Here is a 26,142-nt window from a genome sequence, read left to right on the forward strand (position 1 = left end):
ATATCATTGGTGAGAATGACAGCCATCTCTAAGAATAAGCAGTGGTTTACACCATGCCTTCTAAGGTGTATTTTGCTGTCCCTTTGTTGAATTTGTGTGTCGGAAAAATGTTATATAGGTTGAAGTACGGCTGCTTAATTTCAAACTCATCTTTGTAACTTGGTAATTTTGTTGTTCAGGGTAGATTGGCAGGATTTATCAGAGTAGCTAGAAACACTGTGTTGTTGCTAGATGGATGTCTTGGGGGTGGGCTTGGAGGCAGTATGATTACAGTCTTGCAGGGAGAGCAGGTCTTTGTGCCTTACTGTGTAACATTTTGGCCTAATGTTAATTATCACACTGGTTTGTCATTTAGAAGTGAAAATGCTACAGCATTTTCAATATGTAAAATCTTAGGACGTGGCTGTGGCATCTCTAAGCAAGTGGAGATGTCATTAATTTTTGTTTGTGTAATGCACTTTCTGACATGCACTCTTGTATTGTTGACCTAGTTGCTGGTTTGCAGGTGGGTGGGAGCCCGTGTATCCACAGCATCTTATAGCTTGAATGGGAATAATTGGGTTTGGCTGCAAGAGTGGATTGGTAAAACTTGTAGAGAAGTACAAGTACCTCCAAACTGATACATGGCCACTGGTTTTCCACATATCCTGAATAAATTGCCTTTGTAGTGAAAATTATTGCAATTTCAGACATTTTTTATTTCCATTGGGCTTTTTTAGTCCCTTAGTGACAAAGTTCTGGTTCCTGTCAGCGCAATGCTCATCAAGAGAGATATTTTTTGAACATGCTTATCTAATGCATATGGGAAAGCAGATTTGAGAATTCGTGGTGTACAATTACTTGAAAGCACCTGAGGATCTAGTAAGGTACATTAATTGCAGCTTTAGATAACAGCTGGTGAGCATATGCCCTCAGTTAGGACTGGCTGTATAATTTTTGCAGCCTCATCTGTTTGCTATATATATCCCACCCACACCATTTAGATGGTATCTGGATGAAGAACTGCCTGACTTATCCCTGCTTAGATTTCAGTCTGCCACTGAAATTTTTTTGACTTTCTAGAGATCTACTGCTGCATGTCATCAGCCTGGGAAGGCTGCAAGCACTCCGTGTCACTCTGAATTAAAAAGCTCTGCGTGAATTTCCTGCAGACATGGCTGTCTTTTATCTTAACCTGGTTACATAAAAGTGTAAAGTGTTTTCCTGAGTTGGGTAGAACTAGGTGAAATGAAGCTATCTTTGTATTTCTATAAATTATTAATAGTTCTACTTATATTTTTTGTAGCAAAATACAGATCTCTGGTCCAGGCATTCTAGTTCAGAAGATTTTCCAGATGCCATTATTTGTTGTTGTTTGCCCCAGGAATTTCCCAGTTGCATAGACTTTCCTATAGAGTCAAGTAGTATTAGTTAGCTTCTTCCAAACTAGCAGTCGTGCTGCCCATGATTGGTTGATTCAATATTGTGGTGGAGGGTTGCCAAGCCCTCATTTGGACAGAATTGTGGCCCAAGGTCCACATATTTAAATAAGCACATTGTCTGTTCTTATGAGTCAGGTACTTACTTCTTTCTCTTTTGTTAAGTATGAGTAATAGCACGTGAACTATATTCAAAGTTCACTTGCTCTTTAGAGTGTTCATATTTGCATATCTTTTCATGTCAAGAAATCAAATGTGCATGTTTTAAATGAGAGTAGTTCAATATACAAAATCAGATGTATGTAACACTCTGAAGTTAAAATTCACTCCCTCAAGTGTTCTCTTTGCTCACCGTGATTCAGGTCCCTCCATCTTTGCTCCAGGCAGGTTTTTCAAGTCAGAGGGACCCATGCCTGAATAATGACTACAGACTTGGGCCCAAATTGCAAAACAAAACTCAATTTCAGGGTTAAACTTAACGTGAGGTTAAATCAGTGGTTGTTACTGAAGAATAAGGGGAGATTTGTAAAGGCAAAATCCTTTTCATCGTTGCACTTTATGCCATAGTCTGCATCAGCTTAAAATGAGCAGCAATTTCAAGGCAAATGAATGTAGATCAAAATTTAACATTAAGCTTTTTCTTCCTCTTATCTAATAACTTAGATGTACTTTCCATTAGATACATGAACTACATGTTACTGTTAAAAATAGTCCCAGGTCTCAGCCTCAAGTCAGAACACTCCCAAAGTAACCTGAAGGTCATTCCACAACAGATTTTGCAGGTGGCTCTTATATCTGAAACAAAGGTCTGTCCCAGAGTGCTGTGGTTTCAGTCTAAAGGTGAAGTTAGCAAAAGGTTTTGTTCTTCTGTTTTTCAGTCTTTTGCTATTATCAGTGAGACTTGGGCTCAATAGAGAGACTTTTACTTGAGAATTGTATTTTCAGTTCTTTGAACTACTAGTTATCTAAAAAAAACCCACCCTTTTTTCCTCCGTGCTTCCACTTTTGGCCTATAATCACTGTGATTATTGTTTGGTTCTATTTGAAATAAATTTTACTCTCAAATGGTCAGTAAGGAAACGGAGAACCCTGCAAATGTGTAACAGCTGATGTATTGAAAATCTTTAGTCATAGTATTTACTTTATCAAGTAAATATCACTTCAACAGGACTGATTTTTGTGAATAGGTTCTAAAGTCATAACAGTAACTCAAAAAAAACCTCATTTCAATAAATAGATGTTTGGTCTCCACTTTCTAACTATATAGAATTATTTTCTATCAAATGAAGGCAGAGGTACTTTTATCTTGCTTTCATATATGTTGAGAACTGTGATGTGCTCCTGGCAGTCTGGGCCACAACTGCTTGATTTGCCCACAAAGAGGACAGTGAGGCAGGTGAGCAATTGGGGCACCCACCAGAGAGGTGATGTTGGTGCACGTCATCAGTGCATCAGGGCTGCAACAACCTCACCAGCAGTTTCTGAGGTCCTGGCCAGGCCTGTGGGAAGTGGGCAGAGAGCCCTTGGGTAAGACTGAAATTGCCAGCAGAGTGAAAGGCTTACAAGGAATAACAAATTATCTGCCCTTCCGACAGCAACCTGAAAGGAGCAGAGTCTGCCTCCTAGCACTCCGTGTGTCTGAAGGGCATATGAGTCATCTGTGTTTTAAAGATTTATGCAAATGAGTGCTCAAATCCTAAGAGAAAAAAATCTTGAGGTGAAATTATTGAAATCTAGTAACCTTAGAGTTTTTTCTGCTTTTGATTATAAAACAGAAATGGGTCAATCCCTGACCATGTCTTGATTGTACGTTTCTTTGGCATGAGGTGTTTGAAAGGACTGAGTTGAATCCATGTCACTAAGCTAAGCCCAGATATTTATTGAAGTGACTCCTTGCAAGGTGAAAGTATGGAAAACTGGAATTTCTGTGTTACTTTTAAAATAGTTTATTTTATGTAGTAAGTTGAGATGAGGAGTAGCAGACACTGTCTACCTCTAAATGTCCAAAGGCTATAACATAGACTTCAAGTTGATACAAGACAAGAAAATACCTGCTTGATTCAGTGCAGCCAATAGTTGTTGTCTCTGTGTTCATCTATTGACCTATGTCACTGTAAAGAGTATAAAACAGGTTACCACTGTGGAATGGGTATAGTAAATATTCTGGCTTTTTAATCTCATTGTCATAAAAAGCCAAGAAGTAATTAAAGAAGAAATCTGACTGAAAGTTTAGTAGCAAACAAGGCAAATCCAAGAGCTAGAATAAGAAATACAGTATTTTTTCTGTAAGTTTCCAGCAGCACACCATTTTCTCTAAGTACAATACAATATTTGATGTGGCTGCTCATCTAGCCAGTTATTTTTAGCCCATTAGTAAGTAGGATTTTTCTTCCATGATACCTTACCATTTTATCAGCAGCTGATTTGGACTTGCAAATCACTGTCCCTATTGATCAAAGGTGCTGAACTCCTACGGTTCCTATTGATTTCAGCAGGAGATGCAAATGTTCAGTGCCTCTGCAAATTGCATCCCATGTTCTCAGACTTAACCATCCCTGACTGCAAAATGACTATTTTATATACAAATGAATTCTCAAATATGAATATGAAGTTGTCCCTATCCTTCATGATATTATCACTATTTATGAGTATGCACTGGAGATGGGTGTTGGATCTTAAATTACATTCATATGGAAGGTGAGGAAATGAAAACCTCTCTGCTGCCTGCCATTGTGACCTGTCATTTCTCACACCATGCACAGGGTGGAGGAGTGATGGTTTCAACATTGGAAAAGGCCAGGGCAGATTTGAAGGGCATATATGTATCAGTGCATAGATTTATAATACTGGTTGCATAGCTCCATACAATATAAGGCAGTAGGAAAAATAGCAATCCTTAACTCTGAGAACTAGAAATTAGGAAGAGAAGGCTCAAGGGGAAAATGCACTGACTTCCCAATGAAGAATATCATGGGAGAGTAAACATTGCTAAATGTTTCAGGTACACATAAAAGCTCTGATGCAGGCTTTGAAGTGTTGTCGAACTTCTTAGCAGGATAGCTCTCACTGAGACAGGTATGTCAGGGGTTCACAGCTGGAAATCACAGTATCTGCTCTCTCCGAGCCTGGGTCACACTGATAGACTTGATATTGTCACAAATCTGTAAGTACACTGAGGAGAAAGCCTGACAGCATTGTACTGTTGTCTGAGATTAGCTTTTATTTGTTCCTAAGTCTAACATGTGACTCAGTAATGAAAAATAAAACTAGACTTGTCATTAAAACATCCCAGCAGGAGGACTGCAGGAGAGGAGGGGAGTTCTATTCTCAGGTGTAAAAATATGTTCAGTAGGAACAGGCTCCCCAGAGAGATTGTGGGGTCACCTTCTCTGGAGACTTTCAAGGCCTGTCTGGATGTGTTCCTCTGTGATCTGTGTTAGATAGTATTGTCCTGCCGTGGCAGGGAGGTTGGGCTCGATGGTCTCCTTGGGTCCTTTCCAACCCCTAACATCCTGTGCTCCTGTGATATATATTTTTTAAGTGTGTGTGTGTGTGTGTATATATATATATATATTCTTAAGACCAAATCAAATATTAACAGTCTCAGGCTTTCAGATTTGGCTATAGGGCAAAGACAAAACATTGAATGTATTAAATGAGCTTACAAAAGACCACCCCTTCTGCAGGTCAGGATCAGAATGTTGATTATGACTCTTATTTGTGTTCAGGTGTTTTCCTATTGCTTCATCCATATTGGGAAACTGAGACAGTGATGCACCCATGGCTTCATGCCATGGTGAAATCCAGTTTCATAAGCAGGACCTGCTAGCAGTTATGGAAAATAAATAATTTTTTGGCACTTGGTCAGAGCAGGTGCAGAAAGAATAGTCAGCTGCTGATATGCATTCTGTTATGGCTCTGCTGAAATCTGGGCTTCAGGGGATGATCTACTGAGGTTTTGTAAAATAACTGGGAACAGCAGAGAAAGATAAAGGAGAGCCTTTAGTGGAGGTCAGCAATTTGGAGACACTTTCGCTTTGGAAGGATTTTTTGTCCTCTGAAGTTCATCTTGCAGGCAGATAAGTACTTATTGCATGGGACTTTTTTGACATCTCCTCACTACTAAGAGCCTCTTTTGCGCTGGAGCCAAGCTTTTTATTCATATTCTGCCAAACGTGTAGCACAGGAGTTGACAAGCTGTGCTTACACAGAAGGTAGATAAGAATAAATTAAATTAGATCATTGGCTTCATAGCAGATGGTGGGTTAATGCAGTTTACAAAGCAAGTTCTGAAAAAAATGCTTATTTATTTGTTTGGAATGTTTACTCGAGGATGTCGCAGAACTGTGGGACTTGAGTTAGTTTTATCTGCAAGAGCATCGGTTTGGTTTATTTAAAGGCTGGTCAAAATAAGCAATCTGGCCATTTACTGCAGAGGTAAAGACCCAAGCTTTGGTTGTGAACAGAACCCAACTGCTTTCACTTAGAGCAGTAATGTGAAGCAACCAAAAGCCTGCCTCTGGATAGAGAAAATCCCTTAGGCAGCATAAAGTCACACTAGCTTTTCATCTCCTTCTTCCATGAAGAAAATTTATGGGAAGGGTAGAAGATATAGGCCTTTAAATAATTTATCTTTTCCTGCAAGAGATCTGTTTTATACCTAATAATTATTTTTTACCTAAGAAGCATAATAAATTAACCAAGGAAAGCTCTGTACTACAAGTAGAGTTTACTATGTTTAAAAGAAAGGTCGTTTAAAGTTGCCCTGAGCAGCTGCCCTGTGCAGCCTGGCCAGGACAGCAGCATTGAGCAAGAGGCTTAGTTTTTGATAGTCCTGTGTCATCTTCCAGTCTCTTTAGCTCCACTGACTACAGACTCTTGCAAATTTAGCATCTGCAATAACATTCATGATATATCTTTAAAAAAAAAAGTGTGTCCACTTTTCTGTTACAATTTTGTCTGAAACTTTGAATTGAACTGGGCCATCTAATAAAATGCCAATGAAATATAACCATGGTGGTATCCATCGTGTGAGCTCCATCTCCAAACATGACATAGAGGGTCACGTTTTGCCTCCAAATATACTCTGCTGCCTCCAGATGACCTCAGTGAAATCAATGTACAACTCTGCTTGTGACTGAATACAACTCATAAATAGCACAGAGCAAAGTAGTAGTGTAATGTTAGAAGGGGGAATATACTGGGGGCTCAGATAAGCCAAGAGTATCTTTTTAGGTGAGCTTTGCAGTAGGGTGGGGGAACCAAGGAAACTGAGAAATCAAGTTGGAAGATTAAGAATGTCAAGTAAAGAAGCATAATTGCTACAACAGGAAGAATATTTGCCCTCATTTTTCAGAGAGGTTCAGCTAGATCCAGATGAGAGGGTGTTGAGGGCTCTGACTCATCACATCCCCATCTAACTTGCAGTGTCATTTTCCAATTGTGAACCATTCTAATGCTGCTAACAAGATATTTCTTCTCTGCTTGCCTGGTCCTTGGATTTTGCTTACCAATGACATGGTACACCCTACTAGTAGCTGAGGTATTTTAGGTGCTGGGGAGTACAGAGTATCTCCTTGCAGAATTTTTCTGGAGCAGGTCAGCAGAGCCAAAGTAATTTTTGCGTCTTCTGTAGTACTGATGTTGTCAGCAAACCTCAAAGGCTGGTCTTTGTGTTCTGTGGCAACTCGAGCTGCCTCCAGTGCTGTGTCTTTAGTCACAGTGGTGGGATCTGGCACTGTTAGTCAGCAGCCAGTCTGCAGTCAAGGTCTTTTTGTCGAAACATCAGTCTGGAAGGCTGAACTTTGAGGAAAGGGCAGAGACCTTCATCAGACAGTGAATCTCCCTCCTTCATTTTACCCAGACCACTCCTAAGCTGGACAGAGTGATGGCGTCATTGTCTAGTTGGTCTGTGGAGTAGAGTCATGTACCTGTGAACTACACGAGGGACATTCAGCTGAGACTCTTAGAAGTGGGTTTGTGCTGTGGGAAATGGCATTGTGGCCCACTCCTGAACTGCACAGAACTTTCTTTCCAGAAAAGCACTAGAAAAATCTGAGAGAATGACTCAAAAAGAGAAGTTCTTTTGAGCTTTCTAATGAAATTCAGTACATGCCTACTTATTTCTAAAGAGACTTGAGAGAGAGAGATTTGAGGTTTATTTCATCTTATTTGGTGAAGAATCTCTATATTTAAAACATGATGTACATATGTTGTAGGAAACACGAGCTTTGTAGCAATTATGTATACCCCAGGTAAAAGAAAAGTATCACAGGAGATGAAGAGGCAAGGTAAGGCTCTGTGTCTGCTAAATAAATATTTGCTATTCCCTGTAGTTAGCTTCTGAAAAGGGTCTAAGAATTAATGGCTTTTCTGGTGTATGTGCTCTGGTTATTACTAGAATGATATGTGGATCTGAGGGTAATTTCTCAAGAGCTGTAGCCTGCAAGATGACCAGTTTTCTACAGTGATAGAAGCCACTCAGTTTAATTCAAGCAGACCTCATTTTCTTGGCAGTGTGCTTTGTTGTTCAAATGCTCAGTCTTCCACATTCTTTGACATGAAGCTGGTCTACAGGACTGCCCCAGGTTAGGATGGATTCCTCCACCTGTAGGATAAACTCACTACAACGTGGATTTTTGGAAAGTCAGGGGAAAATGAAATTATATTTCTTATAGTTTAAGTACAACAGTATAAGGAGAATAAACTACTACAGAAATAGAACAACCTTAAGGAAGATGGGGAAGAGGTGAAGTGGTGGCGAAGCAGCAAAAGCAGCAGCAGCCAAAACAGCAGTGGGGTAAGATAGCAGTGGATACAGCAGAAGCTGCAAGGGGAAGGTACACGGTGTGCTTCCAGACATGAAGCTCTTGATGCTCCAGTGAAATTATATTAACTTATCCATTGTTGCCATTATATGGCCTATCCCTAGAATGTTCACTTCTCCACTCAGAGCTTCCACTTCTAAATTTCTCCCAAATATTTTTATGTCTGAGCTAGAAATCTAGCCCAAACAACCACAGATATCTTGTGTCATCTCCCACAGCCTGGAAGTCCAAGGCTGACAGAAACTCCACTGCAGCTGGTGTTTCTCAGGAAGGAAACTGACTGTCAAACAGCTATACAAATAGGTTTGCTGGCTTGCCAAGCTTTGGCACGAACTAGACAAATTACAGCTCTTCCTCAGCCTCGAGGAAAACAAAGCAAGCAAACTATTCAAATTGGTGTGAGTGGATGACAAAAAGGGTAGTGTATGTAATCTAGGAAAGACATAGGTGAAAGAAGGGTGTGCTACATATCCAGTCCTTGCCTTGTGATGTACCATCTGCAGCACGTGCATATGCTGTCCTAAGAAATGAATAATGGCAACAATGGAAGCAGTGTAAGAAAGCAGCTAGATTATCGTCATGATTTTGTAACCACTAAAAGCTTATTGATGTGTGCAGTTATTTTTTGCTTCCAGTGCTGATGTTTCAATTGCTGATATAATTATTTGCATTAGTATAAATGATATACACATTCATTAGTTATAAGTCACATTGAACTTTGTTCCTTTTTGTTACTATTACCTCTTTAAATAATAATGAGGTTCAGAAGCTTAATCCAGGAGCAAGAGCTACTTGCTGTAGAGATGTCAAGGTGTGTTGAGTTTTCTTGTACCTTCTGTATTTGGAAGTAATCTGTCTTGCATTAATAACCTCAAAGATCAGAGCTTAGATCTGTGTTATCACCCAGGTCAAGACCCTTTTCAAAGAATGAGTGTGGTTCCATGAGGATTTCAAGTCCATAGAACTTGAAGCAGTTCAGGCCAGTCTCTGACCTGAGATCTCACCACTAACACCAGACTAAGCTTTTGATGCCTCTTCTGGGAAATGAGAATTTACTGCCCAGTGGTGTATCTTCAGAGCCCAGATCTGCTGGTGAAGCAGTAGTTGGATAGTCAGTAAATTTGGCTCTCTTCTCCTGAAGCCAATATAAAAATTATGAATGTGTCACAAATACTGTCACCTCACTAATCCGACAGAAATGTCCTCATTTGCTTGATTTGGATCATTTATCTGCAGGGGGTGATCCAGGAGTGCAGGGATGGGGAATTAGAGGCTGTAGATTGGCAGCTTTGCATTTGTGTGGTAGTTTTGGCAAGCTTTTGCCCAGAACCCATTCAGGGTGTGGGGTTTTGCTTTATAATTTGCATTGTCAATGTGTGAGGGAGGCTTGCGAGCAAACACATAGGAAATACATAATAGGCTCCAGGTTCCCTCTTTGTATTGAGATCTTATCCTTAAAGTATGTGCAACTGCAGAAGAAAACAATGTACTTTCTAAATGCACAACCTGTTCTTGATCACACTATTTCTTGGGAGAGTCAGGGTTCCTTCCAGTATAGGGGCCTTCAAAAAGGCTGGAAAGGGACTTTTTACAGGGGTGTGTAGTGATAGGACAAAGGATAATGGATTTAAAGTAAAAGAGGGTAGATTTAGATTAGGTATAAGAAACAAATTCTTCACAGTGAGGGTGGTGAGGCAGTGCAGCAGATTGCCCCCTCCCTGGAAGTAGAAACTGTCTATGCCCCTGACAACGGAGTTGGAACTTGGTGATCTTTAAGGTCTCTTCCAACCTAAACCATTCTATGATTCAGGAAAATAAAATATGTTACTTTTTAGGCTCCCACTGTGGGCAGATTCTGGTCATTGCAAACTGCTGCATGTGGGTAAAGAGCCTGCTACTTGAGTTTTGCTCTTTATGTGACAGTTTCAGCTCCTCTGTGGGGGGTATCTTCAATCCATATTTTACTGGGTCATCAGTCCTCCCTGCTGAGTTACTTCAGTGCTTCCTTGGAAGAATTTACCCTCCTCAGTAAGACCTAGGTAATTGTCTAGAACGACTGCAGTATTATCATATTATGCTTAAAATAAGATCCGATGTTGCTGTCCTCCTGCCATCCTTCAGTGCCTCAGGTCAGAAACAACTGAAAGGAAAGCAGAAAAAGTGAATGGCAGTGCAGGCAACCCCCCATGAATGGTAATAAGGTTAGTTTATAACTTCATAAAAGGATGAATTCAGTATATTTTGCAGTGCATACATAAATAACAACTATATTTCTGTCGGTGTGTTGTAGAATAATTGCATGTGGGTTTGATCTAGAGCCAATTCTTTATCTGCAGTGTAATTGCAGAGTAAGTCTATGGAGTCCGTGTTTTTACTAATGCTTAATCTAAATGAAAAGGTTTGGGAATGAAGCAGGCACAGTTTCACTTAGAACTGCTTTGGAAAGGTGGGAAGTTTTGCTTCGTGTCTGTGTTAACAAACTGAGCTCTTCAACAGTTGAAAGCTGAGGGGCAACATTGATGTAGCATTAGAATCTGTCATACGATATTAAATTAATTCAATTGTTATCCTTTTAATTGCAAGTTTTTTCATTGAATGCTGTAGAAATTCATCACCTTGACCTGGCTGAGCTCCAAAAGAAAGTGTGGAAACTAATTAAGCATTGAGTTTTAAGGTAAAATAGTAAATTGCTCATTAGACCCCTTGAAATTCTGAACTATCACTGACTGAACAAAGTAATACTTGACTTTGCAGAAAGTGGGTCATAGCACTCTTCCTTAGTCTGTCTGAAGGTGCTGTACCTTAGACACTAATTAACTCATCTTCGTTCTTTTGCAGCAGTACACTTGTTTGGTTTAACCTGGCAACTGCAGCCTGTGGAAGGGCAGCTGTATGAAAATGGAGTTAGCAAAGGAAATAAAGGAACAGAATCCATGGATACTACTTACTCACCAATTGGAGGAAAAGTTTCTGATAAAGCAGAAAAAAAAGGTATGTGTGAGTGAGGAGACAGATTAGGAATACTTAAACAATACTACTGTTCAGATTCTGTATTGGCTACAGTTTGACAGCATTTTGAGTTCAAGATTTATGTGTTCTAATATGGTCTTAAAACATATATGAAAAACCATAACCAGATTGTTTCTTTCAGCAAAACACTTAGTAAAATTAGGAACCAACCCATGCCTTAGGCAGGTAAAGTTCAATAGCAAAATAATTGCTCTTCATTTGTGAGAGAAGAGAGATTGGAGCATCTGGCTTCTATCTTAAGACAGGAAAGGTGAGACTGTCTTCACCTCATTCCCATTTGTGAGAGGTCTTGATGCCATCTCTGTCTTACTGGCCAAAGGCAGTCTTGGGCAAAGTGACACCCTTCATACTGACAGGTCAGAGAAAGCAGAAGGGTAGAAGCTTTTAGAGACATCCAGTTGTTGAAGGCGTAAGCTAAAATACAGCATTCTGTCACATCATGGCTTAACCAGTCAGAGTGAATCAGCTTGCAGGAATCCACTGAGGTTTCACAAAGTGCCTGAGCTAGCCCAGCAGCTCCCTTCTGCCAGGGGCACAGTCCTGCTCTGCCCCTGCTCCTTCCCTGTGCAGCTCCCTGTGTCTTTTTGTCCGCTGCTGGGATTGACTAAGGCATGTCAGGTCACTATGGCAGCAGAAAATAGCTTAATCAAAAAAAACAAATAGTCTTCTGCCACGTGAGTAGCTGAATCAGCTCCTTGGTAGGGGCAGAGAAGTGCTGGAGCTGGCATAGGAAGGGAATGGATAGTGCAGCCAGCAATGTGAAACAGAGAGCAAGACTGTGACTGAGATGCTCAATTCCTGTCTCTAAAAAACCTGTCATTTAATGTCATCTGATCATCTACTCCAATATTAGTTACACAAGCTCTAGCTTGTGCTTTACCTTGGCCACCATAGTGATATTTTCTGACTGTAAGGGGCAGTTGGCCCTCCCATTTCTCTTTATGATACTCAGATAAAGTGGATCAATCAGATTAAACCAGAGTGTGAATGGGAGTAGAACATAAACCCTAGTCTTTCCAGTTGCTAGGAGCAAGGTAAAATTGTGCTGAGAGTTCTGTGATGATAGGAGGTTCCCAATACTTTCAAATTTTGGAGCAGGGCAGAGATCTGATTTTGTGTATGCCGAGTAAGATCTGTGACTGTAAGTATGAGACAAAGTGAGACATTGGTGTACCAGTCAGTCCAGAAAGAAGATTACATCTCTCATAAATAGTCTTAAAAATCAATGTGGCACAACTGGATAGAGATCATATTAGATAAATGGGCAATAGAAATATATGTCAGGAGACAATGATGATGTTATCCGTTATTTTGTCTTTTACAATGGCTTGGTAGTGAGTAGTGGCAAATGTTTTATCCACTTTAGTCTTTTTGGCCTGATACACCATGGAAAATACCTTAAATAGTTTTCTTAACTGCATTCAATCAAGTCAACATATTACAGATTTAATAAAAGCTCTTCCAAATCATTTGACTTCCAGAGGAGAATATGCAGGAAAAAAACATCAGAAATCTTAAAAATTAGATGCTTGGAAATAGATAAAAGAATATAAGTGAGTAGAAGTTCAGTGTAGTAGGTAAAATACTCAGCCACCTTCCCTGCTCCATACAATCCCAATGTCTTGAGCAGCTACACAATTCAGCCACATCACTAAAGCACCGGGGGAGGCTGTGATAGCAGAGGCACTTCACCAAGTGCTTATTCAGCAGCTTCAGGGGTCAATCACAAGTATAGCTTGACTTTGTCCCACTTGCCCCTATCACCTTTTGAGGGTAACCTGAAATCCAGAGATTGTGCTATCATGAAGTATACAATTGGGAAAACAGAAGAAGAACCACTTAGTGGCTTTGTGTCAGGCATTAGTACATGCATAGTCTGGCTGTAGCTAGTTTTTCCTGTTTGTTTTTCTTTCCATCTCTTTTCATGTATGTCAGTGATTTTATTCCCACTGGTCGTAACAAATTCTCCACGTAGATGTGCTTGGAAGGAGGATTTGGAAACTTTTATTACTACAGCAGGATACCACAGAAAGTTGATACTTTGCCTCTGATGTGATTTCACAGGGATAAAGAACTACTATCAGATGTTATGACCTCTGATTTTCCCAGCTCAGTGCAGCAGAACAGAATGCTTTTCCAGACCTTGAAAGCATGTATTTTAACTAATCTTTTAATGAAAATCAAGTTTACAAACCAGCAAGTCAGATTTCTTTAAGAAGTCACTTTATAACACAGTGACCCACGGCTATGAGTTAACATTTTAATGTGTAGTAATGTGATTAAAAACTCAGACATCCTATTGATGCTGGTATTTACCAGGGGAGTACAAGGAGATTGATTGTTTCAGGATCAGTAATAATCAGCATATGGGTACTTGCTTGTGAAGATAATTGGCACCATGCTGTTGAGAGTTTTACTTTCTTAAGGACAGGAGAAAGCTGTGATTAGGAATCTATCTTCTGGTTTAGACTGGCAAGGAAAGTGTGCTTAGAAAGAATGGGACAGAATTAATACTGATTGTCAGAACTGGAAGCTGTAGAAGGAGTTGAGTATAGACAATTAAATGGTACTTCATCATAAGAGAAATGTTGTTGTGGCAAGGATGTTTTTAGAACAAGAGCAGAACTTATGTTGCAGCACTGTTATTTTTAAAGTTCATTTCAGACTTTTGTCAAGGAAAAGCAGGGAAATATACAAGGATAGTCTGTGATAGTGGATCTTCAGATGCTTTTTGTGCAGCCAGATACCAGCTTAATTCAATTAAGCATTGAAACAGAGCTAAGTTATTTTCCTATAAAGATGACAGCAGGGTTTAGGGAGTACAAAAAACATGCACTTCAGTTATGGCTCTTACAGGAGCCTTTTCATGCCAGGTGGTTGTCTAAAAACGATAGTCCTTGAAAGGTAGAGGTGCTGTGACTGAAGACTTTCAGTAGGTGGTAGGTAATAGATAGATTCTTATGTTCTCATTGTGAACAGCAGCAGTCACTTCTTTCCCAGGTAATGATATAAAAATAAATCTAAGGACATCTGTTTTTTTTTAAAGATTACATAAAATTGTTCCTAAAGCAAAAGTATTTTCAGCCAAATGTGGAAAAACTCAAGAGATGTTGCTTTGAGCCCAGCAACACTTAGCAGGGTATTAAGTCTAATTTGATGACATCAATTAGTGAAAATAGTTCCTGATATAATGCTTTTTTATTTCCAACAAAGAATCAGGCCTTCTCACTTTAACAAACTAAGAATCAGTTACTGTGTTTTAGAGGACCTTGAGCACTGAGCAGTAATCCCATTAACTCCAAAAACAATACTGTATCCTTGACTTTTTACTTAGTGCTCTACTGTCTAGTAATTGAATCACATTAATTACCATTTGTCAATATCACCAAAAAGTTCCTTGGTGTTTTACTTAACCCAGGGAAATTGCTTGCAAAGAGTCATTAAGACTTAATATCTCTGGAGTACTGGAAATAGGGGGAAAGGTTTCTAAATTTGCATCAGCCAAGTAGGATTTTGTATGAATTGAAGTGGGAAGGGATCCACTTTGATTGCCCAACATGGGAAGTTTAATCCTCTTTTCAAAACTCAACATTCAGGACTTTTTTTTCTTGAAGCAAATTGAACAGAAGTAGTCTCGCCAAGATCACTGTTAAAGCAGTGATTTGGATTTGTTGTAACTCACAAAGTAACAGGTGTATTTTTAGAATTTTAGATTGCAAATTCTGTGCTCTAAAAATAGAGGCTTTCACGTGCTAAGGTGTTAAAAAGTCAGCTCCTAGTTCTTGCTGTAGGTTTGGTGACACAAAGCAGCCGTAAAGCTGGAAGATCTGGTGCCCCGAGGATTTCTCCTGCCTTGTAAATTAAATCTCTTTTCATTAAGGATGCTAAGTACTTCCTGTGCTACTTAAAGCCCGTGTAAGATCCCACTGAGGATCGGTGGTGTTAATACGTTCAGGATAATGCTGGCCCTCGCTTTGCTGTTGCTGTTTTCATTGCTTTCTGAATTTCGTGTACATTATGTTGCAATACATAGTTACCTGCCTTATTGTGAAAGATGAGGCTCCAAGTCACTTTGATTGCTCCTCTTCGTTCTTCACTGTGGTATGGGAGTGAAATAAAGGATGTGGCACTTGGTGCCATGGTCTAGCCTTGAGCTCTGTGGTAAAGGGTTGGACTTGATGATCTGTGAGTTCTCTTCCAACCCTGATGATACTGTGATATTGTGACTGCTGAATTCAGTCTTCTTTTGGTTCTTCCTCCAGTGTAGCACACCACCCTGCTCCTCTTTGTAGTTGAGAGAAGATATGGAAATACAAGTGAGTTTTGAAAAACATAGACTGGGATTAGTTTAGATATTAGGAGGATTGGGTCAGTGATTTGCAGCATGTCGCGATGCTGATCACAGACAGGCTCTAAAATAGACATGGTGATACAAGCCAGCAAAGCAAGCCAGCTTCAGTTTGGTTTGGCAGTGTCTTCTTTATGCATTCCATTTCCCTTTCTATTTCAGCTTTCTCATACCCATGTGTGAAGTTACATATTGTAGAGGTCTGCAAGTTTATTGTTACTCAGTATGAAATCATGCCAGTTTTCTCTTCAGATTGCCTGTCCCTATCCTCATGCACTTGTTAGGCTTTCATGCAGAAAGACCAAGCTAAAACAGATGTTCTTTATTTCAGCAGGACTAGATTATCACTGTTACAATACAATCATTAGGAATGGTGATTAATAGAAATCTGGACTTTGGACATGGACTCTAAGGTACCAAGTGTGATGGATTTTCTGCCCTCACTGGTATCCATTTGCATAGCTTATGCAAAGAGCATTCAGCACTCGTCTGAAATGTGTACTAGAGGAAGGTTTCCTGCTGCCATCTCCATGTGCATTCTCAGTTGAATGGGGTTTATTTGCATAGCTGATAGGTAAAGAGCATAGTTTATGCAGCAGCACTTCTTGATGTTCATTCCAAGATGCCCAGGGCAAAAAAAGCCCATTGGCACCTGGTTTTGTAAATACTGCCCACATATTTATTTCTATTTTTCAACTTGCTGAATTAAAAAATATGATGACTTCAGTGAAATGCTCTCTGTTTAGAGATTGGTTTCGATATATCCTGGTATACCTAAGGCATGTTTATATCATGTGACCTTCATCCACCATGAATACACATGTGCTTGTCTTGTTTGTCTCTGGAAAATCAGTGTTTCAGAAGGGACGAGCCATAGACACAGGAGAAGTCGAGGTTGGATCACAAGTCATGCAGACCATCCCCCCTGGTTTATTCTGGCGCTTTCAGATCACTATACACCACCCTGTGTACCTGAAATTTAACATCTCACTGGCAAAGGATTCTCTGCTGGGAATTTATGGCAGAAGAAACATTCCACCTACTCACACTCAGGTAATTAGCAGTAATACTAGTTCTGTCATGTTCACGTTTTCCACCAGCAGTGGATATTAATGGTGACAATACACTTTCAAAGCAAGATGCAGGAAGGGGACTGGCTGCAACCCCAAAAAGCAGTCTGTCTGTCCCTTTTTTTGCTGAGCTTTAGCCTTGTGCTCAAACCATGCCCTCTCAGAGGAAGGGGTGGTGTTGTATCAAAGGTTTGACCACAGTGATGTGACTGCCCAGAAGGGCTGGACTAGCACACACTGTGTCATTGTCTGGCTCCAGCATCTTCATTGCAGGTACAGTGGGATGAAGCAGCAGATCATTTGAAAATGCTTTAATCTCTTTATGACTTTTTCAAACAAAGAGATTTTATAGTCAGTATAAAGAGTTAATAGAAGGAAAGGAAAAAAAAAAAAAAAGCTGTTTCTGGTTTTTAATATGATTATATTGTTTTCACCTAGGGATTTAGCAAGAGAAAACCTAGCTAAGCAGTAAGAAAATGCAATATTGCTAGTCACATTCAGCTCTCTTGGGGTTTTAGGTTTAATGTATTTGGCATATGAAGATGTCTTTTCTATGGATTACAGTTTTTTTTTTTCAACTTTGTAATAGCAGGAACACACTCCATAGAGTGTGATAAACTTATGTATGGAATCATGGAAAGCTTGCTTAGAAGGGCCTTCTGGAGATCATCTAATCCAGCCTTGGATATTATTTATAATAGTTTTGGTTTTAAAAAAAAGCACTTTAGCTGCCATTGACTTCAGCTGAAGACACAGCTTTAATTAAGATGGAGTTGAACTTTACTGAAATTGAATGTGCCTAGAAAAACCTAGAGAAATGTGCATGCTTCTGAAAAGAGTTCGTGGAAAGGTTTACGTCTCTGATACTCTGAGGCTAATTGATCATAAAGTTTTCAGCATCAACTGGCTTGAGTATTGAGATCTTCCATGTAAAAAGCAGATACTTATTTGCATTAATAAATTTAAAGATGAATTTTAAATGTATTTAGATTATATGGATATTATTGAAAATCTGGTCTAGAACAATAGATTCTTTAATCCATTCTTGGCATTTGATGTATACCACTGTGTGCAAAGGCACTACAGCTTAGGAATTTTGGGATTACTCCTACTAAAGAGGTGTAATGCTTGAAGAAAATCTACTGTATTTAGTGCACCAAGTTTGCATATAGCCTGCCATAGCAAACTGCAAGTTTTGATGCTGAATTTTTTACCTACCATAATGCCTCTTATATGGAAACTGAAGCAAAATAGATTAGGTTATGCAACTACTGTCCACAGTGGTGAATACTTAGGCAGTTCCTCTTAAGGTGTCAGCTATTTACTCCTGTGTGAAGAAGACATGCAGAGTTAGACTCATAAGAATTTGCTAGGTGGTTCATTTTTTTTCCTTATTATTTCAGTTTGATTTTGTAAAGCTGATGGATGGAAAACAGTTAATTAAACAGGAACCAAAAAACTCTGAGGAGCCTCAGCAAGTTCCCAGGAATCTGATCTTAACTTCGCTGCAAGAGACAGGTTTCATCGAGTATATGGATCAAGGAGCTTGGCATATGGCATTCTACAATGATGGAAAGAAAGTGGAGCAAGTGTTTGTACTAACTACAGCAATTGGTAAGAACAATTACAATTAAATTGTTATCCAATTATTGCATTGGAAGGCTGCATTGGGAAAGAAATCATTGATCTTCATTCCTGCTTCTCTTAAGTATTCCCTTAAATATGCTTTATTTCAACTTAATTAGCCTCAGTGGAGCAAATTCATGTTTATGTCAATATTGGACAAATAGCAACATTTGTGTATTAAAGATGAATGTTATCAGGTTAAGTATGAATGTCTATTAAGATTTTTATGCAGTAGCTTAAATGCTTGAATAATTTCTTGTGTTACATTGCTCAAAGTAAAAGATTCTGTCTGCCCTCGTTGTTTACGTGGGAATCATCGATCCTACCAGCCACTGAGTTCTCGTTTCCAGTATTTTAGTTGCCTAAAAGGTAACTTTTGTGGATCTGGCTTTTTTGTTGTTTGATGGATGGGTCCTGTTGTTTTATACATTTATTCAGATTCACCATTTTGTTTGGAACAGAGAAGACAAATACAAGAGGCAGCATCCTGGTGGCACACCAGATCCCTGCTGCCTTTCTGATGCATATAGGTGGGCAAATGTTTGCAACTCTAGGTGTTGTTAGTGAACAGTACTCACAGGAAGAGTTTTCTTTGGAATTCAAATTTAGGTAAAGTGTTGTATTTATGACAGTCTTGGTTTGCTGCAGGATTTTAACTACTATGCCCTTTAGTTAACCTGTTCTACCATATGTTTAGCAAGATGTCTTTACTAGTAATGGACATGCCATCTGCTCTTCAGAACAATTGGATGCTATTTTTACTTGATGATAAACACCTTGCAGAGCAAGGCAGTGTGATTCAAATACTAAGATTTTAAAGGACTTGCAGGGAAGTAGTTTAGAAATTGAGATAGAATTGTAATGAGTGCTTTCAGTTTCATAGTTTGTATTTACTCTGTTCAGAAAAGTGAATCTTTAACAAGAAGATTTCTATTAATGATGTGTGAGAAAATGCTATTCAAGCAATTTACAAAGCATCTTTGCAGAGCATAAGGATCATCTATGAAGAGAATAAAACCTGGACATACCCCAGAATCCAAATACCAGCCCCTTTGTTTATTTCTAGTGTAAGACAGCAATGTTTATATGGGAGGGTTTAACCAATATTACATTGTTAGTAACATGCCCTCCCCAAAAAACCTGAATGCTGCAGTTGGTTCTTTCCACATTTGGTAAATAAAAAAGCTGTCCATCTCTTCTCTGGCCAATAAGCAGAACAGACAGAGTCTTACAGAATGAAGCTATTAAAGCCATGCTGCAGGCAGGAATCTTTAGACTTAACCTCAGCAGTGGCTGCAAGATGTTTTGAGAAAAAAGAGGGTTCATGCTGCAAGCCTCTACTGCTGATGATAGGTTTGAAAACAGTGCTAGCTATTGTTTGCATCACTTGTGGATCTTCTTCTCATACTTTTCTTTGCATAATAGCTCTTGGTTGTTTTTTGGGGGGTTCCCACAAAAAAAAAAACCAACCCTGAGCCATCCTACCCCAAATTGGGCTGGAGTCATATTTGACATCTCTACCAACAAAGGAATCAAGCAGGATCACGGACTGAAACAGTCAGAATAGAGCAAGGGCTTGGCTGCATTTCTGCTGCGTGCTGCCATTGGCTGTGTGAAGCAATCGCACCCTGCTCATGAGCAGCTGTTAGGTAGCATTTCAAGTTGCTCAATGTTAGTTATGTATAAAATTGATTTTCCTGACACTTTAGCTAAAAGCATTGACCAGACTTTTCCCTGAAGGAAATAATTTACATGCAAAATCTGGCATGCCTCAGGTAGTTCCACAGACTGAATAAAGGCCATCTCAACCTGGATGTTGCACTGTGGGGAAGTAACTTTTCAAACAGTTAATTCTCCATTTCAGATTAATGTAGGGATCAGTTACCATGTGATTCTCAAAAACTGAGAAGTCAGCAAGAGTATGCATAGGGTAAGAGAAGAGTTAATAATGAACAGTAGTATGTGAAAATAAATAAGGAGCAGCATGTCTGTGAAAAAACTTAATTCTGAAAGCAAGCTGGGTTTTGACTTTGAAAGATACATCTGCATGCAGGTTGTGGGCATCTGATGAACAGATAAATATCAAATGTCTGTTCTTGGGTATAAACTGATAGCCTGAAAGGAACATTTTTAAATAACAGTGTGAGTTTTCAAGTGGAACCAATCTTTATCAGTCCAAGTTCCCATAAATAAGATCAAAATAAACTTCAGTTATTAATTTTAGCTGTAGGATGTGGTTATGATCCATCTTTTGACAAGTTACATAGGAGTTTAAAAGTATGTCAGACTTGATTAGATTAAATATTGCAGTGGTATACCCTTTCATGCAGAGTTTTTACAGAACCAGAGAACTTCAGAGGTTGGAAGGGACCTCTAGAGATCGCCACATCCAACCTCCTTGCCAAGGCAGCATCAGCTAGCCTAGTTTGCACAGGAATACATCCAGGTGGGTTTTGAATGTCTCCAGAGAAAACTCCACAACCCCTCTGGGCATCCTGTTCCAATGCTCCATCCCTGTAAAGTTTCTCCTCATGTTGAGGTGAAACCTTCTAAGTTCCAGTTTGTAGCTGGATTGTCTTAATGCTGCTGACCACCAAAAAGAGATTGGCCACATCCACTTTCCTCCCAGATCACTTGCTGTGGACACATACTCTTCAAAGGCATCTGGATTTTCTTCTTTTTCCCTAGCAATTAGTATTTTGTGGGAAAGGAGTCACGTTTCCCATCTTTCTATAGCCAGGGGTACTTCCCCACATCTATTAGTGCATGTGCCCATAGAATAGTCTCATTTCCTGCTGCCTACAGCCCCTCTGCCATTTGGCACAGTATCTACCTAAGCTATAGACACCCTGAGTCCTCATGCTGATCTGACAGTGACCTGCTCAGCATGGGAACATTTTCGCTTTGTATCCTTTACATAAAAGCTATATAAATCAATGAACCCACTGTAGGAAATAGATGTGTAAATTTAAGACAGCTAATCCATGTACAGGTGTGAGCCTGTCCCCAGATGTATGAGGTTAAGTGCTTTGCTGTCCAAATCTGTGTAATAAAACATAGGCAAGTTTAAGATTGGAATGTAAGGGAGGGCAGGGTGGTGCTTGTCTTCAAACCTCGGTCTTAGTCTTGTACTGCATTGAGTTTCATCACTGTGCCAGAAGAACTATGCTTTTTTTTTTTCCATCTGATTGTACAGAAGTGGAAATCCTACCCCCTCCTCCAAGGAATTCAATTCACATGGTTCAGATAAACACCATGGAAGGCAATTTACGCTATAAACAGGTTTCAAACAAATTACTTCAGCAATAAAAGAAAGTGTTTAAGGTGGACATTTTTCAGCAAATACTCTGGTTCTTGCAGTGCTTTTAATGGTAGTAAATTTTACATGAACACTTACTTTAAAAGCTTTTTGGTGTAATATAAATGATGCACTCGTTATCTCAAAGCTGTCAAGACAAAATCTAATATTTGTAAGCTGCTTGAACAGGAATTTTGTTTTATGCTTGCTATGAATGAAAATGGGCCTTTTACTGCTTCTGCACCTAATTTATATGTTGAGATGTGTCCTGCTGAGTGAGGTGAAGATGCCATTCATTTTAGATTCAACCAATTTGTTTTTTCCTTTGTGCACAACACTCTGAATAAACAGAAGTCCTGGATGACTGCTCTACTAATTGCAATGGGAATGGAGAATGTATCTCGGGGCACTGCCACTGTTTCCCAGGATTTCTTGGTCCTGATTGTGCAAAAGGTAATCTCATACTACCTGACCCACAGCCCATGACAGACATGGCAAGGATTGCGTATGACTGCCAGGCTTGCAAAAATTCAAAGTGATTAAGGAAGATTAAATTCCTTTTTCCAGCCAGCTGGTATAAGCACACACATAGACCATTTCTTTATGCTGTGCTTGAGCGGAGGATGCATCAACCACTTCCCTCTCCCTGACTTTCAGAGTTAATAGATTCCTCCATCCCTCTTTGCATCTGCTTTGTGATTATAAAATACATTTTTAATAACTGTGTTAGCTTAGCATAATGTTTTCTGTTATTTACAAGTGCCAGTTTCACTTTGGAGAAAACTGCATAAGTAATTTAAGTGCTTCTGTGGATAGAATGTGGGAAAAAAACTTAACTTGGATAAGGTGCAGGAAAAAGCTTAGAGCCCATTTTCCAGCACTGGGGCAAAAAAAAAGATTGGAAGTGATTGGAAGTGAGCTTATATCTGTTCCAGATATTTCTGTTAGTATTTACTGTCCATTCTCTACTGCATATGATGTCTGGAAGCCCTCGTGTTCTTCCAGTGTTTCCTCAAATGTAGGATTAACTATAAGAGCTTGATTGGGTCAGAAATTAATACCAGATTGTAAAACTAAGCTTTCACCTCACTTTTTTGTGTGCAGTTCAGTAACAGCTAAAACCACGGTAACATTAACTCTGCTTAGAGGAAAGAAGACAAGAGAAATATCTTGCTTCAATTCACAAAGAAGAAATATTTATCTTGGTGAAAATCATAAGCAGACATCACTGCACATTTTCTGCAGAGGCCAAATCATCAGAGGGAATTGTTTTTATCCTCTAAGATATGCCATTTCAGATCAAAATTAAGGTATACGATTGAACAGACGGAGGAGATGAGGATGTGCTATTTCTGCTGCACTACCTACTTCCAAGATTTCAGCCTATCATAACCCTCGAATGAAAGGGAGGATTAGGGGGCTAGAGTGGAAAGCAGTTTTGCAGAACAATAGGTGCAATAAATGCTGATCTGTGTAAGTATGTAAATACATTTAAAATGTTGATCTGCCGCCTTTAGATTCCTGTCCAGTGCTGTGCAGTGGAAATGGAGAATACGAGAAAGGTCACTGTGTGTGTCGAAATGGGTGGAAAGGACCAGAGTGTGATGTGCCAGAGGAGCAGTGTATTGATCCCACCTGCTTTGGCCACGGCACCTGTATCATGGGCGTCTGCATCTGCGTCCCTGGATATAAAGGAGAGATTTGTGAGGAAGGTTTGTGACGTTTCCCTGTCTCTAGTTAGGGAGTTTGATTTTTCTCTTTAATCTCTAGACCTGTTTTAAGGTAGTTAACAACTGCCACAGATGTGAGAAGCTTGCTGTGTAGCAGTACTGTTTCGATCAAAAGCACCTTTACTGTATCTTAGTAATGTTAAGATAGAAAATTATCAAAGCTAAGGGTGTTCAGGTCTCAGTGACAGTCAGTGGTAACTGATCACATGATTTTCAAGATTTCACATTTGTATTCTAAAATATTTAAATCATTTAACATTGTCTAATAAGATTATCAAATAATTGTAGTGTGGACACTCCTTTGAAATAGTCAGTTTTCCTTTTTGTCCAGGATGACTACCGTTCTTGGATGATTTGTGTTCCCTCCTTCTACTTCATCTCAGTAGAAGGACAGAACTAGGTGGAAAATTTTGTCTTTCAGCAAGCAGCATATTCTTAATCCTCAAAATGTTTCAGGTAAGGCATCCCAGCAAGCAAGGATTCCTTTTTGGTTTTTCGAAAGTTGTGAGATCATCCTGAGTTGGTTTGTCTCCACTTTTCTTCTCTCATTCTCCAGATAATGTTTTTCAGGAAGGGTGCCTGGCATCCCCAGTCCCCCTTGCTTCCAGCAACCTCAGTCCCTTAGCACATGCTGTCACAGCCTGTGCAGGTTTTTGACGTGGCCAAAAGCTGAGGCTAAGGCAGTCAGAAGATCATTTAAACAAAATATGATCTCCAGAGTACTTGGAAGGCTGCAGTCAGCTGTTCTCTCTCTTCATTCCATTCCATCTTAGATTTTTCTGCGAAGAACATACTGACAATGTAAAGCCAGGGGAGCAGCAAACAGTATCAGTTTACCAGAACATGCTGTGTAATTCTGTCCTCCTATGTCAGGTTCACTGTGAGTGCTAAACTGGCATCCTTTTAGGTTTGGCTAATAAAAAGTGGGAAATTCTGAGCATAAGGTAACTGCACTTCTGCTGGTTGTAGTACCAATGTGTCTCTGCCCTTATCTATAGAAAGAAGCAGCTGCCGTTTGCCTCTTAGCATTTCTGAGATAGCTCATCAGCTTTGACTTCCTTCCCCTGTGCATAGCCTCAGAAAGCAGAACCCTTCTTCATGCTTCCCCTGATTTGATGATTTTTCCACTAGTCCCCTTAGCCTGAAGCTAGTGACAGCATACTTTGTGCTTCCTGCTCTATAGATTTTAGGTAATTCTTTTGAGTAGCACACAGAGGAGGCTTTTTTTGCGTGGCATGAATTCTCTAGTCAGAAAAATGTCCAGGATGAATTTGATGGGTTTGACATACCAAGTACAGCAGTTTTTTTTTTCAAGGAAGGATCAAGAGAATACTTCTGATGTGCTCCATTGTTGGTAGTTTCAAAAATGGACAAACCCAGGAAATCCCAAATGGGAAAAGGCAAGTAATACTCAGATTTACTCACCACAGCCACGATGCCCAACAAGCCTATAGCCGGTGAGAGGCTGCCTGCTGGTTTCAATTGCTTTGTCATGTGGCATGAGGTGATGCTTTTAAAAGGGTTGAAAAAATAATAGTTGAGATAAATATATTGAGACAGCTGAAATGATGAATGTGAAAACAGTGGATTGTTAAAATAAGAGATATTTAATCTGTTTTTTAAATGGGATTTTGAAGAAATATAAAACAAACCTGTGTAGCCAGGTATAGTGAGCTCTTATTGTAACAGTGACTGCTCAGTTTGCTGTATTGTGCAGCATAACCCGTAGAGTAGTGGAAAAAATTCCATCAGGAATTTGGATTACTTTATTGCATGTGAATATGAGTTGAGTATTATAGCAGTACTGTTAACACAGCAAACACAGTAACAGACGTACTACCCAGGGAACATCCAGTAGCTACATATATTCATTGCTATGGGAGTCCTTGGAATATGTCCTGTTAGATTATCATTACTAAACTGTTTGTGGAGTCACTCAATTATAAAAGATGAGCAATATAAAGAGCTGTCTCAGGATGAGAGAAAATTGCTGATTGTTTTTTGTCCTGTGCTTACCAAGGTATGTGTTGTCCAGAAGCAGATTTCCTTCTTTCAGTATTACACTGCACTGTGCACAAGCCTGAAAGGCTGAAAAAGATACAACATGGATCTCAAAATAAGATCTTGAATGGGTGACATAGGAGCTCTAAAGATAAAGTGTCACTTCTTTATTCTTAGGTCAGAGGGTCCTATAAACTGGAGGCCATTAATCTCTACATCTGAAGTATTTAGTCTTCCCTTAGTGAAGCAGAGAGCATCTCTTTGTTTGTGTAGTGTAGAATGTTGTTTGTGAAGCTTGCAGTTTAATTATTAAAACAGTTCTTGTGCTGATACTTGGAAAATATGTACAAGAACTTTCAGAGTGCCTTTTTAACGTGAGTCTGAAGCATGATCTAACATGCATAGGCTTTTGGCTAATTGTTTCCTATGCTCAGACTCCACAAATCCTCTTCAGCTCTGCAGCCCTCCTGCAGCCTCCAGAGAAGACAGGCTGTGTTCTGCTTCAGATCTGTCTTGTTAAAGAAATGCTGGGGCTTTATGAAGGGCGATGTTGATTATACAGGACTAAGCAGCTGATTTAAATTCTCCTACAGATCTCCTGAATTTTTCACTAGGAATAGTTTAATCCAAATTGAGAACAAATTTAGCTTTTTGTCTGTTGGCAAATTGTTCATCAGTACGTTATGACTTTTATGAATCTGTTCATTATCTGCAATTGCCCAGCACATACTTTTTATGAGTGTATGAGAATTTTTTACAGCAAGCATTCAGTCAGAGATTCATTGCTCAGGCTT

At 39.5% G+C, this 26,142-nt stretch overlaps 1 protein-coding gene across 20 annotated transcripts in view; it reads left to right on the plus strand.

Moving 5' to 3' along the window:
- The window catches only part of TENM1 (teneurin transmembrane protein 1), a 926,028-nt gene that overhangs the window by 771,461 nt on the left and 128,425 nt on the right, over window positions 1-26,142 (plus strand). For 19 of the 20 annotated variants that reach the window (XM_064159463.1, XM_064159467.1, XM_064159461.1 and 16 more), the window contains 5 exons: window positions 11,084-11,236; window positions 16,477-16,676; window positions 18,097-18,307; window positions 21,969-22,070; window positions 23,135-23,329. In XM_064159463.1, coding sequence (XP_064015533.1) covers window positions 11,084-11,236; window positions 16,477-16,676; window positions 18,097-18,307; window positions 21,969-22,070; window positions 23,135-23,329 — 861 coding nt within the window. The remainder of the gene's footprint in view (window positions 1-11,083; window positions 11,237-16,476; window positions 16,677-18,096; window positions 18,308-21,968; window positions 22,071-23,134; window positions 23,330-26,142) is intronic. The other variant, XM_064159472.1, reaches the window with a different exon arrangement.

The sequence above is a fragment of the Pogoniulus pusillus genome, chromosome 19, assembly GCF_015220805.1.
Source record: "Pogoniulus pusillus isolate bPogPus1 chromosome 19, bPogPus1.pri, whole genome shotgun sequence".
Taxonomy (NCBI): Eukaryota; Metazoa; Chordata; class Aves; order Piciformes; family Lybiidae; genus Pogoniulus; species Pogoniulus pusillus.